This window comes from Contarinia nasturtii, unplaced genomic scaffold (genome assembly GCF_009176525.2).
Source record: "Contarinia nasturtii isolate CC-2019 unplaced genomic scaffold, AAFC_CNas_1.1 Cnas_scaffold_1037, whole genome shotgun sequence".
Taxonomy (NCBI): Eukaryota; Metazoa; Arthropoda; class Insecta; order Diptera; family Cecidomyiidae; genus Contarinia; species Contarinia nasturtii.
The window spans coordinates 3,275,608-3,292,948 of NW_022198383.1; the positions used below are offsets into that span (position 1 = coordinate 3,275,608).

At 35.4% G+C, this 17,341-nt stretch overlaps 2 protein-coding genes across 2 annotated transcripts in view; both read left to right on the top strand.

The window, feature by feature from the left end:
* The first annotated feature begins 2,147 nt into the window (after nt 1-2,147).
* The window catches only part of LOC116343558 (probable basic-leucine zipper transcription factor O), a 28,342-nt gene continuing 13,148 nt past the window's right edge, over nt 2,148-17,341 (top strand). The window contains exon 1 of the mRNA XM_031771688.1: nt 2,148-2,996. The gene's annotated coding sequence lies outside the window, so the exon portion shown is untranslated. The remainder of the gene's footprint in view (nt 2,997-17,341) is intronic.
* LOC116343559 (4,5-DOPA dioxygenase extradiol-like) lies at nt 9,755-13,174 on the top strand. Its single transcript, XM_031771689.1, has 2 exons — nt 9,755-9,759; nt 11,954-13,174. The coding sequence occupies exon 2, from the start codon at nt 11,980-11,982 to the stop codon at nt 12,763-12,765; it is 786 nt and encodes a 261-aa protein (XP_031627549.1). The 5' UTR covers nt 9,755-9,759; nt 11,954-11,979; the 3' UTR covers nt 12,766-13,174.

Here is a 17,341-nt window from a genome sequence, read left to right on the forward strand (position 1 = left end):
AATAATTTATCATGCTGCACATAATGACATTTTCATGACAAAGTTAACCTCGTTGTTCATTAAAAAAAAAGAAACAAGAAATAAATGATGCACACAAGTACCGAAGCGTTATCGTTTTTACACTCTGCCGACAAAAACTTGTGCGAGAGGTTGAGAACTTTCAACATTGTTTCTCATATTTAGTTTTCACGTGCAGACTTTTTCAAGTCGGAAAATGTTCTCTCATTGTGTACAGACAGTGCAAAAGCTTTGCCTACAGACGAAAGCCACATAAATCAAATTACATAAAATGTATCTGCAGTAAATGCAGTCGCAGTTAGTGTGTGTGTTACACACAGGCACTTGAAAGAAATCTTCGGTTAACTTTGAACTGAAAACTGTAATCAGAAAGAGACAAAGATACAGAAAGAGGAGGGGAGGCTGAAAAATACAGTGAAATTTAGTCAAAGTGCGTTTTGTGGGTTAAAAATATGATTTCCACTTCGTAAAATATTCATAAGGTATTTTGTAACAAACGATAAAAGGAGACGTCCTAAGATAAGAAGAAGAAAAGGATCGAGAGAGGGTGAGCGGAACATGTAGAAAAAATATCGCCTCAAATGTGCGAATGCAGTGTAAAAACCATTAAAAATGAACTTCAAACGCCCTTAATAGAAGTAAAATATTTCGATTCAGCGTTTTCAATGCAACACGGCAAAAGACCAACGAAAGAACAAACGAAACAAGGAACAACAGCAGAGAGAGAAAGAAAAAAAAAACAACAACCAAAATGAAATAAAGTAACAAGACCAACTGAGTACATTTGAAAAAGTTTAAAGCCATATAAAATTGTGCGTATCACAGCACCACCGATGTTTATTTTTGGATCATATTAACTTCTTTCGTTGTTCGTTCGTTGTCATCGTTTCGATCAGCGAACGACACACAATATTAGCGTGAGCTGTGTGAAGACAATATGCTGAGCAAAGAGAGATACACAAACAACAAAACTAACATTTCGCATTGCATACGGATAATTCGCTTCTAGAATAAGAAGAAGAATAATAAGAATTGTGTATATATGTTGTTTTTTATATAACGCCTGACGATATAGTATAATGTAACATCCAATATTGAATGCTTTCAGAGAGTTGGCTTTGTTGTGTTTTTTTTTTTTTCGCTTTTTTTCTCTCGTTTTCTTTTTATCATCTTCTGTAAGTGTGTTGTGTCTTTTGTGCGCTGTTTATTCTCGTTTTTATCGTTACTCTTCGTCCGTTGTGTCTTCTATTCTCCGCTTCATCGATACGAGAGAGAAAAAAAAAGTACACACTATAGTAGTACGCTGCTGAGTTACACACATCGTTCATATTTCATTTGTTTCTTAGTAGTTTTTTTTTTCTTCATCATCATCTTCTTCTTGTTGTTTCTTTCCTTGTCTCTATGCATTCTTTCTCTTTTACTTCGTCTTCCTTTTCTCTTCGAAGAATACTATTTATATGTTATTTCTGTTGTGCCTCGTTCTCTACGCTCTCTAACAAATAATACCAAATTATGTATAGCAAAAGGTAGTCAGGCTATGTGTGTATGAGTGCTTGGTACGATATTGGCTCGGTTGGTTTGCATTGTGTTTGTGTCAAGTGTATACGTACGACACAAATCAGAGAAGTTCTGCTTTACGTTTTCTACTGCTGTTGCCTGCTTCTTCTTATTAATCATTTGTGTTTTTTTTTCGTGTTCTTTCTTTCTTTCCTTTTCATTATTATTTACGACGACTTGGTCCGTGCGTTTCAATTCTCAGTGTAGTAAGTCGTCTCTCTTTCCGTTTATCGTATCCAACATATGTGTTGGAGCGGCAATGGTGTTACTGCTGCTGTTGCTGCTGCTGTTGCTCGTGAGAGATTCGTAGTAAATTGCGGTAGACATTGCCGGATAATGTCTCACACGAGAGCGATTACGTTATACAACGATACACCGAAGCGGAGCGAGACAGAGAATGTGTAAGATATTGTATGAGTAAGTGAGTGGTTGCCGCACGCGATCTATTTGACTGTGTGATGATGCGTCGTCGTTGTCGTCTACGTCGTGTTGTCGGAATGTAATGTGCCGATATTGTATGAAAATGCATTTGTGTGTTTTGACTCCTCGTCAATCGTTCAGCTGGTGTGTGCGTTTCAGTTGAGTTTTGAACGTTCAACAATAAGTCTCGGTCGATCGATGTTCGCCGGCTATCGATTGTAATCGCTCGCCAAACTCATTCTCGTTTGCCGATTTCGTATCGTGTCAGATTTTGTGAAAAAGGAATTTTTTTTTAAACTTATATATATATAACAACACACAGTCTTCATTTCCTATTGTGTATTCATCGTTGGTGATTTAAAAAAAAAAGACGAGTTTAAATTGTAATTTAAATTTATAATAAATTTATGCCAATTTTTTTTATCTTTCAAAAAAAGTCATTCGAAAAGATTTATTTGAAGCAAAAAAATAAACAAGATTAAATTCATTTGTGTCGACCACGTCGCATTTATTCAAAGTGCTGAGAAAAAGAATGTAACATTTTATGCAAGCAAATAAGAGAGAAGAAAAAAAAACAATTTTAATGCCTACACAATAAATCAAGAGCCGAAAAAAATAATTCTTTTTTTGTCTCTATGTAAAAACTTGAAGAATATTTCAATTGTAGAGAGAACAGTCATTTGGCACCGAAATCAATGGATGGTTTAAATTAATGAACAAACGAATATGGAAATAGCCATATCGAAAAGAAACTGCAGATGCAATTAAAACAAAATTTATTGAGCTAAAGTGTGCGTGTATATATAAAAAAAAAATATTTTCGAAAAAATAAAAAAATAAATAAAAATCTGGTGTAAGAGTGAGTGTTATATCAACGCAGAGCGAACAACAACCACAAATTGAATAAATTTTATTGCCGTCATCCCAAGAGGAACCCCGTTAAATTAACTCCATTCTGGCCAACCACATTATTCTACAACTATTTTTCATATTTATTCTACGTAAGTACCAACATTTTTCTCAGCCAATCAGTAGAATCTGACAGTGTTTTCAGTTTTTTTTTCCGAATGTGCTTTACTTTTCAATTTGATGTTATGCGACCAAACGTATACATTTTTTCGTTTCTGTTCTGTGATTCATTTGAAAAATTTATATATATATTTGTAAAATTCATGTGATCATAAACGGTAACCATTCATTCAATGCAAAAAAAAATTTCATAGTCGATGAATTAAAAACGAGCGAGAGAAGAAAAAAAAATAGAAGTTTGCCAACGATTTGCTTATCACCATTCGAATCGCCGATGACAGAAAAAAATCTGTTAAATGATTGTGAATGGCGCTGTGCGCCGCTTAATGCGATTCAAGCAAGAGGTAAATGAAGCCATGCCGAACACAACAAAAAAATCTATATAATATAAAGCGCTGGTTAGAATTCGGTGAATGTTTATTTTCCGTGTTATTTCATTCGGAATTAAAAATGCTTAATTTGTACCCCGTCGCCGGTCGCCAATATATTTCCAACAGGCGTTGCTGCCTGTCATTGAGGTGTATGCGGTTATTTTTGCTCGTTTTCTTTCAATCGCGCTATATATTTTTTTTTCTCTGCTGTTTCTTCACTCTCGTAATATTTGTGTTTTTTTTGTACTCTGTCGTTGTACGAGCTGCTCTTAACTGACGAAAAAAATCTATTCAAACACACAACGTATTAATGTCACACACAAACAAACGATGAAGACAGCAAATAGAAAAAAAAAATTCACTTCATTCCTTTTTGCACGACCGCATAATATGGTAATATATATATAAACACAACACGACAGCACCGAACTCTTGTTCTCGTTAAACAAATCAAACGCTTAAGGAATTCGTTTTCGTTTCATACAACATATATATATATATTCAAGGTCATGACTCAAGCAGAATATGAAAAAAGAAGCATAATTTTCTCTCTCTCGTTCTCTATGCTCAAGTGCAAGAAGAAAAGGCGTCGATTCACAAAATTATGAGAAAAACGGCGAATAAAATGCCAAGAGAAAATCGATGAATGATGAAACAAAAAAGTCCATCATCTTTTTTCCCCTTTCCGTTCCCGGTATTTCGCTATCGTGCAGTTTATTTTCTTTGGCAAAAACAGAACGTTGCACATGAAATTAACTGCTTTATAACCCAACGAACAGAATGAAGAAGAATAAAAAAAAAAAACACACACACACACACTCAATCGATATGCGGTTAAATCTAGCATGCGATTTTTATATCGATATTAATATGCAAGTATAGTATATGCGACAGCCCATTCAATCGGCGGACGAAAAAAAAAATAACAACACACATATAGTCGCTCACTCAAGATATTTGTATGTTTGCTAGAATAATATACATATTGTAATTCAAGTCAGTGCCACCAACTCCATCGCCACCGACGCTGACACCGTTGCTGTTGCTGTCGTCAGGTTGGCTTGGTATTAGTTGCGTGGTTAAAGCAATTATATAATACAGTGTATAATAAAAAAAAAATTGTTAGTCATATTGGCTCTCTTAGTGCGCCTGGCGTAAGTCGTTTCCATGTGACGACGACAACGATGACGATGAATGAGGCGAAAAAAAAACGAAACATTTTTTTTTCTTCAAATATATACGAACCTATATGGAACCAGAACTAAAGAAACTAAATCTAGTTCTCCTTAAATAGAAAAACGGTGCTCATGGCACTTTATTAATCACAAAATGGTTTTTTCTAATTTTATGACCAAATATATAAGTTAATCATTTAAATAGAGATACTGTTGAGTGCACCGCGATAGGTGTCATTGTCATCAACGGCGTTTGTTCTTCAAATTGCTTTTACGATATTTGTCGCAGTGTGTCTTAAGACATTGTAATCAATCATTTTAAATTCCATTCACGCACACACGCACACTCTCAATGGCAACTAAACCATATATATATTTATAAAGTTGCGTGCTCGCTTCGTCATTCTCGTTGCTGTCGCTGTCGTCGTCGTCGTCGATTAAATGATGGGAAATTAATTCATCAAGTGATTAATATTCCATTCAAGTTCTTATTGTGTATTTTGTCTCAATCTCTCTTTGTTTTCATAATTTGTGCCATTTTTGTTGTTATTACCAAAAAATTCATCAAAATTTTCAAGTAAGGAACGTAATTATATACACTCTGTCACAATCAAAAGCAGAAGTGAATGCAAAAAAGAGAAAACAACCGTATCAATAAATTGCGTTGAATAATGAGCGTGTACACAATGGATAAGAGGAATTTCATGTCCAAAAAAAAAATTACGATTCTCGGTTGTTGTTGATGAAATGAATACATACGGAAACAATTTAGAAATGGGACATGAGACGCTCACAAGAGGCGAAAGAACAGCGCGGATAAATTAAAAAATATGCGAGAACAAGAGCTCTATGAATTGAAAATTATATAATAAAAATACTTAAAATGCTCTCTCTCTCTCGTTCTCTCTTCTACCTCTTGCCTGTTTAATCTTGTGTATACATTTTTGTATCGTGTAACGTCGTTCAAGTCAACTGCAAACACCTACATGCCCGTTTCTGTTACCGTCGTCGCCGTCGCCGCCGTTGCTGCTGGTGCTGCTTGTTTTCAATCGCTGTTTATGCTCTTCACTGTTTGTTCGTGTTCATATTTTTAATTTGACATTATTTGGCTTAGTAACGTGCACAATTGCCGTGTATTCTTGGATGTTTATTTTTTGCTCATTCAATTGCAATTTAAATTCTATGATGATAGACATTTATAAACTGACCTCCCTCTTTCGCTCGCACATTGCACCATTATTGTATACTTGTTCATCTGTCGCACAGTCAGATCGGATTTATATAGTTGTGTATCGACATTGTTTTTCATGAATCGAGCGAATTCTTTCTTTTTTACTCGCAAGCTATACTTTGCTTGAATCGTTGTCGCTGTTATCAACGAAGCTACTCATGGATCATAGACAAAGTGACTATATCATATATAGTTATACATATAAGTATATATTCATTATTCAAACGGTTAATTATCACCTTTATGTTTTGCTGGTAAATAGCGAGAGAAAGAGAGGAGAGGGCGAGAAAAGGAGAATCAGCGAGTTGAATTTTCGATTTGAGTCTGTTGACATTCACAGCAAGATAATACATACACATTTTCGATTTTTGCTGATGATGTATATAAATTGTAATAATTATCAACAAAAAAACATGTCTATTTTTGCTTTTAAAGCTTGTTTAAGATATGGCCACTTGACAGAATTGTTTACATAGACAATAATTGATCAGCACATTGAACGGTAATTGACGAAGCGAATCAAATTGAAATAGCAATTATTTCATTGAATACAAATTTGGTAGTTTTCATTCGTATTTATCGAATTATCGAAAAATAAATACACTTAGAACGTTATTACGTAATTTTTAAGCCTGTTTCCATGGCGAATTTTCATTATGCAATGATTGTTATTATAGCGAAAATGTAGAGCATTAAATTTCAATATAAAATACCACAATCATCCCCGTTGACGAATATCCAATCAATATGAGTTCATTTATCGATAATAATATGCTTTTTGAGCTGACAGATGATTCCCAAGGCTGTAGTCATCTGCCACAATGGATTTTCATTCGGGATTTTTTCCAAATTATACAATCGCTTTTATGCCATCGGACTACACCGTATCACGGCCCAAATTGATCCATTTTTACCCCCACAAATTTGTCACGTGAAAATAAGCAGAAAAAAAAGCGAAAGCAAAGAAAAAAATGACTTGAAAAATGTCAAGAATGACAATTCATTGGCAATTAAATTCCATTTCGACAAGTTTCAAATGACATAATTGCCGAAGTTATGCAATAAACTCATCATTTTATCGTATACCATTTCTTCATTTTATTGATCCACTCTGGTCGATCCACATTTTTCGTATTTGGTATGCTCATGCTCAAATTTCACCGAAATTACATCGAGGCTTAAACGGTACCTTTAGTGCATCGTATCAGGTTACACATAACACCGCTTGCCAATTTTCTTCGGTTCTTCCAATTTACTTTCTTAAATTGAAAGTATTAGAATATATACATAGTAAAATGGGTCATTAAGTGGCATTGATTGTTCTACAAACAATAGACCGAAAAATGCCAAATGACCATCCCAGAGAAGATGGGAAAAAAACAACTTTAACAACAAACCATTTTTTGTACTTTGTATCTCAATAATTCGTATGCTCGACATCATTTTTCTTGGGAAAATCAGATACAAAAAAAAACACAAACCTTGTTAGTTGTGTGACTCACAATTTTGTTAGGGATAAATGGGAGAATGAGAGAATTTGAGATAAAACGAAAAACTTTTGTCCTTTCAAGATGTGATTCATTAGGCTAAATCATTTTTTACACTAAATCTATAATCCATTTTATGGTTCGACATCATCATCATTTCTCTCTTACGCACTCACACACAAAAGACTCGAGTGTGTATTGTTATTTGTGACTTTGTTTTCGTTGTTGTGATTTTTCTACCTGCTTGCGCCTAAGCATCACTGAGATTGTGGTCTCAGGTGTTTGTTCGTTTTAAATTTGATTATTTTGTATGTGAGTTCAAAAGACGAGTGTATAATTATTTACAAATGTGAGAGGTAAAAAAAAAAACCGGACCAAAAACTCATATTGATATTGAAAAAAAAAACAGGCTTTGCCAAATGATCGTTTCACAAGAAAAACACAATCTTCGAAAACTGATAGTTCACCCAATTAGTAATATAAATTAGAAAGAAGATGAAAATTTGCTGGCGGCAAACAAAACATGTTTTTACATTTAGTGAATCAAAATGCGTGCATATCAAAACAGCGATAAATGACTAATGATTTCGTTACGAATATAGAAAGAGCGGGAGAACATTAAATTTTTAAATCGACGTAATTTAAATGATTTGGGATAAATGATGGTGAGTGTTGAGTTTCATTCGATGAATTAATTTCACTATATATTGTATTGGATGCGATTGAATGTATTACGACAGCAAAACAACGAGATCAACAAAAAATCAATACTAATGAAATTCTAAAGGAAACAAAAAAAAGAGAAATGAGAATAATATGTTTTTCGTTCGAAGAAAGCGAAAGCTTGATGCAACAACAGGAACATGAGCACCAATGTTGATTATCTCCAAACATTTCAGATATAAAGTCATACGTTTTCGGCGTCGCTTCGCTTCGAACATCGAATTTAACTCACAGCGACGTGTCAATGTAGATTGTGTGTTTTCATCAGATTGATATTGTGCGTGACGTAATTGGGCATTTTATTCGATCGATAGAATGATACGGTCTGTGTTCAAACTTTGAAAATTCCATTTCAATGCAATTAGCAATTGTTATTGTATTTTCCAAACAGTTTCAATTTTTATCATTCGTTATCTTAATGGATTTTGAATTTTAATATTATTTTCCCTACATCATCCATCACCACCATTCACACGGACACATACACGTGCAGCATGTTTGTATGAGCGTCGCCGTTTTGTTTCGAATCGTTTTTTCCTTCTTATTTATTAATTCATGATAGCTTATTTAATAATTGAGTCCGATTTTAAGCCGAAATCAAAATGATTCATTTTCATATACATACACTTTTTTTGGGATGATATTTATTAACTGGTCAAACACATGAATTGATTTTTTTTGTGCTCGAAATTTTTATCATAAAATTCGTCCTGTTGCCGGGGTACACACAATTACCGAAAGTGAAACAAAAAAATGTGAATGGGTGATAAAAAAAATATGCTTTTATTTGAAACGAAATAATTAACATGTTGAAGCACATCGGTAGCACTGTATTTAATTAATCACAAACATGACCTGATGATGATGGCGGTGCCGATGTGGACGATGAAAGGACAGTACGAGACTCGAGCCGCACACAGATAACACACCAAATTAATTCTATATTTATCACATGAATATTACGTACATACGACGTCGAATGAAAATCAATGGACATTTCACTCATAAAAAATGCATATGTCGTCAAACAAACAACATACACACACGACGATTCGATCAAAATGGCCTGATAATAAAGAATTTGAAATCTGGTTGACCGTACTTTTATATTCATTAAACATTAAGGTAGACTGATCATGTCACGCTGTTTGACATTGCTTTCGATGAAAATTAGAAAATGAATTGATGATGAAAAACGAATGTGTCAAAAAGAGAGACAGTACGGTGCCAATGATAGAGAAAGAGAAATAATTCACTCAAATGCAAATGTCTATATGTGGTTTGACCAATATAATAATTTTATTATTAACAACAGTGATTTGATTAGTGTTTCGACGATAAAAACGCATATCTATCCCCATCAGTTTGTGTCCATTTGTTCATTGATTGAGTGCGTCATCAATCAGATCGGCGTGAGCGTAAGTGCGCGCATACACATGCCCAATCAACACAACAGCGGAATGAGCCGCCAGTCAGTTTTAACAATAATTGGTGTGCCGTCAATGAATTGAAATGGCATATCGTTTGTTTAATTAGTTTGTGTATGGCGAAGCTCGAAAATAAATTACACAACAATAATTAGAAGAAAAAAACGTATTTTGGCAACAAATCTCACTCTCCCTCTCCGAAGACACATTATTTCGAGGAAATAAACGAATAGACGCTTACAAATTGCAATGTATTTAGTTTATCTGGCACGTCGCTAGGCACTTGGCGCATCATGCAAATCAAATGCAAATTTATTCTACGTCATCGGAAATTTTCATACTAAATCATAATATAAACAGAGTGCGCGGCACGGCGAACGAATGAGAAAAAAAAATAACTTGCAAGAAATAGAGTGGGTGTGTGACTAAAATGAACGAAATTCCGATTGTGTGTAAAAAAACTAACGAACGAAAAAGAAAAATCGAAATAATTGTGAGCGTGAGTATGAGCAACGTTGAACGAAAACAAAGAATCGCATTAAAAAAAATTGGTTTTGCTTTATTTTGTCGTATCAAAAGTTTCTAAATTTATCCATACATCTTGCGGCGACATTTTCTCCCATTTCTCAGCACAATCGGGGCTCCGATTTGAAATGTATATACAAAACTCGGACAAAATGTTTGTTAACAAATGACAAACAAATTAATTTGAACATTGTTTTTCATTCAGTTTTTTTTTGTATGGGTGTGCGAGTGTTTGTCGTGTCAAATATAAACATTTCGTGGACAGATATGCAGTTTCGTAAAGCGGAAATACCATTTCATTTATTGAATGATCCTTCGGGCGCTACAAAAAGATACACATCAATATCGCGTTCATATCGAGTGAGTGAACTCATTCAAACGCTAAAATGAAATATAATCATGCCGAGAGAGAATTTCTCGAATTTATTTTAACACTACGATTCATTCATTCGGCGATGGCGAAATCATCGGTATTTTCTCGTTCATTTTCAGATTGAGGAAGAAAGAGAGAGGGGGAGAGAGAGACGTCCATATGAAATTTCATCATTTCACACACTACGTAAACAAATCGTAGAATATTTCTTTTTTTGTTAATAATCGAAAAAGTTGAAAATCATGTGAAATGTAATATGTTTCCATTGAAAAAAAAGCCAGTCATTTCATTGTAATTGAGTGTATTAGTAACATTTTTTTGTGTGCATTCACGAAACACTTTGTATATACTTTTCAGTTTTGGATATTACTATAATGCTGACGGATTTAGAATCATTTTCCGATTGTTTTTGTTTTTTTTTCTGTGTGTTCTGTTCATTCTTCTTTTCTTCCAAAACGCAAACATTGTTCATTGAACAGAGTTGGTGGCGGCGGCGGCAATAGCGGCAGCGATGGCGACGATGAAAGCAGAAAAGTCGGTTAGCAACAATTACAACGAGAACAACCGATGAATGACATAAAACATATGACAAAAACGTACTAATTGTGAATTTGTGTTTTTGGAGTGAGCACGCCCGTAATGATGATTCTTTTTTTTTTTCTTCTCTGATGCAGTTTGCGTGTGTCGAACGATCAAGTGGTAATAATGGTGAATTGTGCGTGGTTCAAAACCATTACTAATGCACTCTTGCAATGAATTTTAAATGAACAAATGCTGACATCAAAACAAGCTTTTTCATGAATGATCATGAACTCATGATTCAAACGTAGTTATCGCGTCGTGTGAGTGTGTACTATTTCGGTCGATTTAAATGTGTACATGTCGGTTTTGTTTTTTCCATCATCTTCATTGCATTAAAATAGCCTTTGACAAATCCCATAAAACTGTTCTCGTCTCCTCTCTCCTCGTATCGCATGTATGACACGATTTATTTACACTTTCTGCTGTTTCTTCGTTTCGTCTCTCGGTTCATAAATTTAATTGTTTGTTGCGTCGGTGCTTGCATCGAATTCAGTAAAATTTCCTTTGTTTTCGAGATATGCATGGCAAGCGACAAGCTTTTTCCATTCGAAACAAACAAACAGAACAAAAAAAATACTAATATAAACAAAAACATACATTTGGTAGCCAGATGGCTCAAAGATTCACTATTCTCGTTTATAAATATTTATTTAGAAAGAAAAACGCAATCAAAATGAAAACAAATCCGCATTATGAGCGAGTTGTGTGTGTGTGCGCGCGCCTTTTTTTCCCTTTCTGTTTATTTTTTTGTCTCGGACAGAGTAATCCAAGTCGGTTATTTGTTGTTTTTCGTCTCGGTCAAATAATGCAAACGTTATTAGTTTACCGATTTAACAATGATAAACAGTGTGCAAATACGAGACGATCAATCGATCGAGCGTGAAGATGAAATTAATGCTGTTTTTGTTCTGGTCGAACGGCAGATTCGACCTTGGGCAAACATTACACTATTTATTATTTCTCATGTTATTTGAGCTAAAATGTAATGTTGAAATGTGCACTAGCAATTAATTCGGACTTTTTTTCTTGTTTAAGACGTGCTACCGTTGGGAGAAGTCAAAATGTCTGTGAGACGAATGCCTGTTCTCTTCATCGGTCATGGTAGTCCGATGAATGCATTGGAAGAAAACGTGTATACCAAGCTATGGCGTCAATTGGGACAAATGTTACCACGTCCAAAGGCAATTCTGGTGATTTCTGCCCATTGGTACATTGGACGTACAGCCGTTACGGCAATGGAAAAACCACGTACCATTCATGATTTTGGTGGATTTCCACAGGCACTCTTTGATGCCCAATACAATGCACCCGGCGCACCGCAATTGGCGCAAAAAGTGGCTGACTTATTGGCACCGGTGTCGGTGACATTAGACAAAGATTGGGGTCTCGATCATGGCGCATGGAGTGTACTAATCCAAATGTATCCAAATGCTGATATACCCGTGGTTCAATTGAGCATTGACGCCAGCAAATCACCACTTGAACACTATGAATTGGGCCAAAAACTTAACGCCTTACGCGATCAGGACATATTAATTGTTGCGAGCGGAAATGTTGTACATAATTTGCGTGCACTTAAATGGCGTGACGATTCGGAACCATATCCATGGGCACAATCGTTTAATCAATATGTGCGTGACAATGTGAACTGGAAAGGTCCGGCCAAAGAGCATCCATTGGTTAATTTTATGAAACATGAAGGGGCCAAACTTTCAAGCCCAACGCCAGAACACTATTTACCGATATTGTATGCGCTCGGTACTCGCCAGGACGATGATCCCGTTTCCCTTCTCATTGATGGCAATTTGATGGGATCGTTGAGCATGTTGTCGGTGAAAATTGGTTAATAGCATTTTACGCCGGATAAATAATATCGGTCATGATTTCGTTTTTCTATTTTTTTCCCAACATTTTTGCATTATATCAGTAGCTTCCATTATCGCGTATTACTAACTTTAGCATGATGCCACTTTCATAAAAATGTTTACACATTTTTTTCTATTTGAACACCCCAATGGTCAGACGTTATCAATCTTTTCATTTATCCGGCGTAACTGTTAGCCGAATTGTTGGCATCGGATGACGCTGCTAATTAATCATCACATGCAAATGTTCCTTACATCAGTTCAGTTTTTTGGTTTCGAACATTCCAGAGCAGCATTTTCAGTTACCATTCTCTACACTAGCCTTAACCAATTTTTGTTGAAGTTTAGACAATTTGAAAAGTTCCTTAAATAAAATGTATTTATACATCAATGATTTGCATTTTATTTTGAAAATATTCAATAATCTTGCATCTTTAATGTCACCACCATCATTGAATTTTGTTTAACAGCATAATAATTTTTTTCATTTCAAACGGAATCTATTCTTAGATTCGGAAGTCATAATAGTCTATTGATTGTAATTTTGTCTCTTTTATCCCTCATGAATATATATCTCTCTATCGTAAAAATGAAATTATCACAATAAATATTTTCGGTCTATTCAACGTTTTATACGTATTTCTTAACCAAAAAAAATCAATGCATTACAATTTGTGTACAACTGTACTGTTGTCGACTGTCAAAAGAGCGAGCCAGAATTGAGACACGAGTTAAAAAAAAAATATTAATCTCATTTGTGTGGCTGTTGTTGTGAGCGCACGGGCACACGGTCGCACTGTCGCGCGCGCACTCATCACAAACGAGATAAATAATTGATTTTGTGCCATAAATAAATGGATCATTTTTTGTTGTTGCTGCTGTTATTGTTGATGTTTGTAGAAATTGTTTATAAATGAATCGATGTGTATTTAAACTTTGAAACGATGCGCGTGATTGCAAACAAACGATTGAACGAAGTAAGAGAAAAAGGGAGAGTGTTGTATTTGCAGTATTTCAATGTAAACAGTTCTTTCAAAGTGCAATCAGATAATCCGATTTTCGAGCCATAAAACTTCTACTCCCGATATTTTATGGTTTTATGTAGCACAATTTTATGCACACTATTAATTAAATTCCGTTTTCGCTATTTTTATTGCTTGCCCCAATTGAATACATTGCACATGATGTTGCCCTGTTCGGGTATTTTTTTCATCTTCATTCCTTCCATTCTTTATTTCTCTCTCGGCTGCTCGAAAAAGTAATCACTTAATTCAGGATGATGCCTTACTCTCTCTATCCTTCTCATTCTGTGTATGCCTGTCTGCTTGAGTAACGTGTGTTTACTTTGTATTTTGGGAAAGGACGAGCAAATAAAATGCCTGAAATAGATTTATCGCTGTTTAGCAATAAATTCCTTCAATAAAAAAATATATACTCGAAACGATTATTGCAATTGTGTGGCATTTTGCTACATTATTTTTGATATTCTATCTTTTGTTTTTGCCAATTGGTCATAGCGACAGCAGCGACAGCAAATTGACAATAACGACCAACGACAAAGTACTACAATATTTTCGAAATAAAGAAATCGCTAATTAGCAAAATGTCCAAAGATGACAAATCAAAATCACAAACAGAATCCAATTACATAATTTGACCATCTGATTTTATGCTTGCTAAATTCGATTACAATTCGATACTACTGAATGGCATGTATACGACATTTATGCAATTCGGTATGTTCGACACCATCTGTGTTGTTTTCGTTGGTGTACTCTCTCTCTCTCTCTCTCTCTCTCTTTCTCTGTATTTGTTCGCATTTCGTGACTTCTCTAAGCCTCTGTATGTGCGCCCTCTCTGCCTCTCTTCCCGATACAACCGATTTAAAAAAGTGAACAAGCGACCATACGAGAAGTCGTACAAAATGAAAACATATTCTGCAATATTGCTTGTATGCTTCAAATAAAATTTACTATGACTGGGCAGTTTTTCGACTGTATTTTATTTGCTTCGATTGAGTTTTGCAAGCAGAGAACACACAACACATTAAACCACAACAAAATACAATAAAATGAAAATCATTCGATTTGAATGAAGGCATTGAGAAGCGTGTGCATAGTGAAACTATAATGATTGCTATGTGATGGCGACGACGGTGGTGGCAGCAGCAGCAGCCCGACGACAACGACAATAATCAAATGTAATCAAACCCAATGAATAAATGAATGTAAACATATACAGGAAACCCCTGTGCTGAAGTGAAAAAAAGCTTTTAGAATGGAATGAACCATTCATCTAACATGACATGGACAAAACGTGAAACACACAAATTCAAAGTCAATTTTCAAATCGTACACACAATGATTGTTCTTTTGTTTCTCTCTCACACACATTCGATTTATTGGTTTCGATTGGTTTCACGCGCTAGGACACGCGCCTCTCGTCGTTTCAAATCATTCATGTAACATAAGCTTGGATTTTAAAACTTGTCAATATTTTTTTTATGCTGGAATAATAAAAAGAACACGGTGATGCTTCTATTTTTAGTTTCAATAAAAATGAATTCCGTCTTGTCAATGCAATCAATCGATTTCCACTGCAGCATTTCTATTTACATAAAAATTAACGTGTTTTATATCCAGACATCCATTTGCACCGGTCCTGCATACCGGTATTTACTGCATTTGGTTCCATCTCGTTCTCTCCATCTCCATCAGTTCTATGTCACTTTCGAAATATTACCGATTTTTAATTGGAATCAATTAGACAGGCAAAAATGATCAATTTGACTGCAAAATAATAACAATAATTTAGCACGTTTTCATAACAATAAAGTCACACCAGATTATATCGGGTTATGTGTAGAGAGAACCGTCTCAAAAACTAAATGAGGGAGAAAAATGGTTTTGAATAAAAAAAAAGCGAAAAGATATGACGAAAATGGAAATGGCAGTTCGAGAACAAAAGGAAAAAAAATGACTTTCACGGTACGACCTCTGATATATGTGTGTGTGTTTGTTGTATTTTCCACTCGTCAAAAGATCGACACGATAAAAGCAAGCTTCAAACTATAGCATAACAACGAGCTACGCCAAACAAACGAATTCAAAATGTTGTGTGTACTATACACAATGCGCCTCACCACTGTTAAGCACCGATATGTGCCGAGACAGAGCGTTAAAAATGAGTGGCGAGATATCGAGAGCGAAAACGAAAAGAGAATGAATGTTGTTGCAAACGAAGCACATAATAGACTTCGGTTCACAAAGCGACTAGAACAAATAAAGCGAAGGAACAACAACAGCAACAGCAACAACAACAACTACAAAAAATTATTGTAAAAAGCATCGCTCTCACACACAAAACTAAATGGCTTATTGCTAATGCTAAACGATACTCACATTTCGAATGTGAATAGAAGGCTTTTGTATGCGCTCTGTCTCGCACACAATGGAGACCGTGTCATGTAATCATGAAAGAAAACCAAGAAGCAAACAAAATAAAATAAGCTCACAACCGCACAGTGCCAGAGCATTGAATATGTGCATGCATGGAACGTCGTATCATTGTTGATTATTCAAGCGCTGGATTTACACTATTCTTCTATAGATATATAGATAAATCTATCAATATAGTGTAGCATATAGTTATATTCTAGGCACGACCAGCGTTAAACAAGCATTTCACACATGAATCAACATAAATGCGCTGCAAACACACATCACTTCCAAATAGTTTTTAATGATGGAAATATGTTGTGCATTAAAATCACTCTATCCACCAGTCGTTAATATATATACTATATATGTATAGTTTCCGTGCTAACGTGTGTATAGCCATAGATGGTGCAAATAGTACATATGTGGAAATGTGCTTTGGATCCCTCATTCGATGTACGTGTGCATGAATCGAGTGATAGGCATTATAGCTAGGTTTCATTTCATAGTGGCAACAGCAGCAGCAACGGAGGCAACACTGCGATTCACAGCTTCAACAAATGAATGATATTAATGGTAGTGGTGCTGCTGCTGCTGCTTGCAAAAGCCACAGCTCATTGTCGCTTGTTCGCGAGCCGCACACACCATGCAATCAATTGTATGCAATCTACACAAGTGCATTTTGTGCTCTCCATAAGCACACTCTATAACAACAGAAACCATCATACATACAATACGTATACGGCGTTGCTCCCTCTTCCTCTATTTGCCATTCAGTTCACCTCTATTTCTGGAATGCGAACGAAAGAGCGCGGAATTGGATTATATATTTCGCTTATATGCAGTGGCGTGTGTTTTTTTCTCTTCTTCTCTCTCGGTGTCTCTGTCTTTCTGTGAGTTCTGGCCTTGGCCATGACATTTTATTATGCCGCATATACATGCATGCATCCACATACAATCACATTCATGCATACACGCGCTCATACACAAAAGCGATCATTTCACCATTCATCATCGTGGTCTCGTCGTTGTCGTGTTGTTGCCGTTGGTATTTTGCTGCGTATCTTCCGTCCATTAGATAAAGATACGTATGGTGAATGGGGGCCGAATGAGCGCACGAG

Excerpts from the sequence above, each read along its gene's own strand:
- LOC116343559 (XM_031771689.1), top strand. The coding sequence starts at position 11,980 with ATGTCTGTGAGACGAATGCCTGTTCTCTTCATCGGTCATGGTAGTCCG.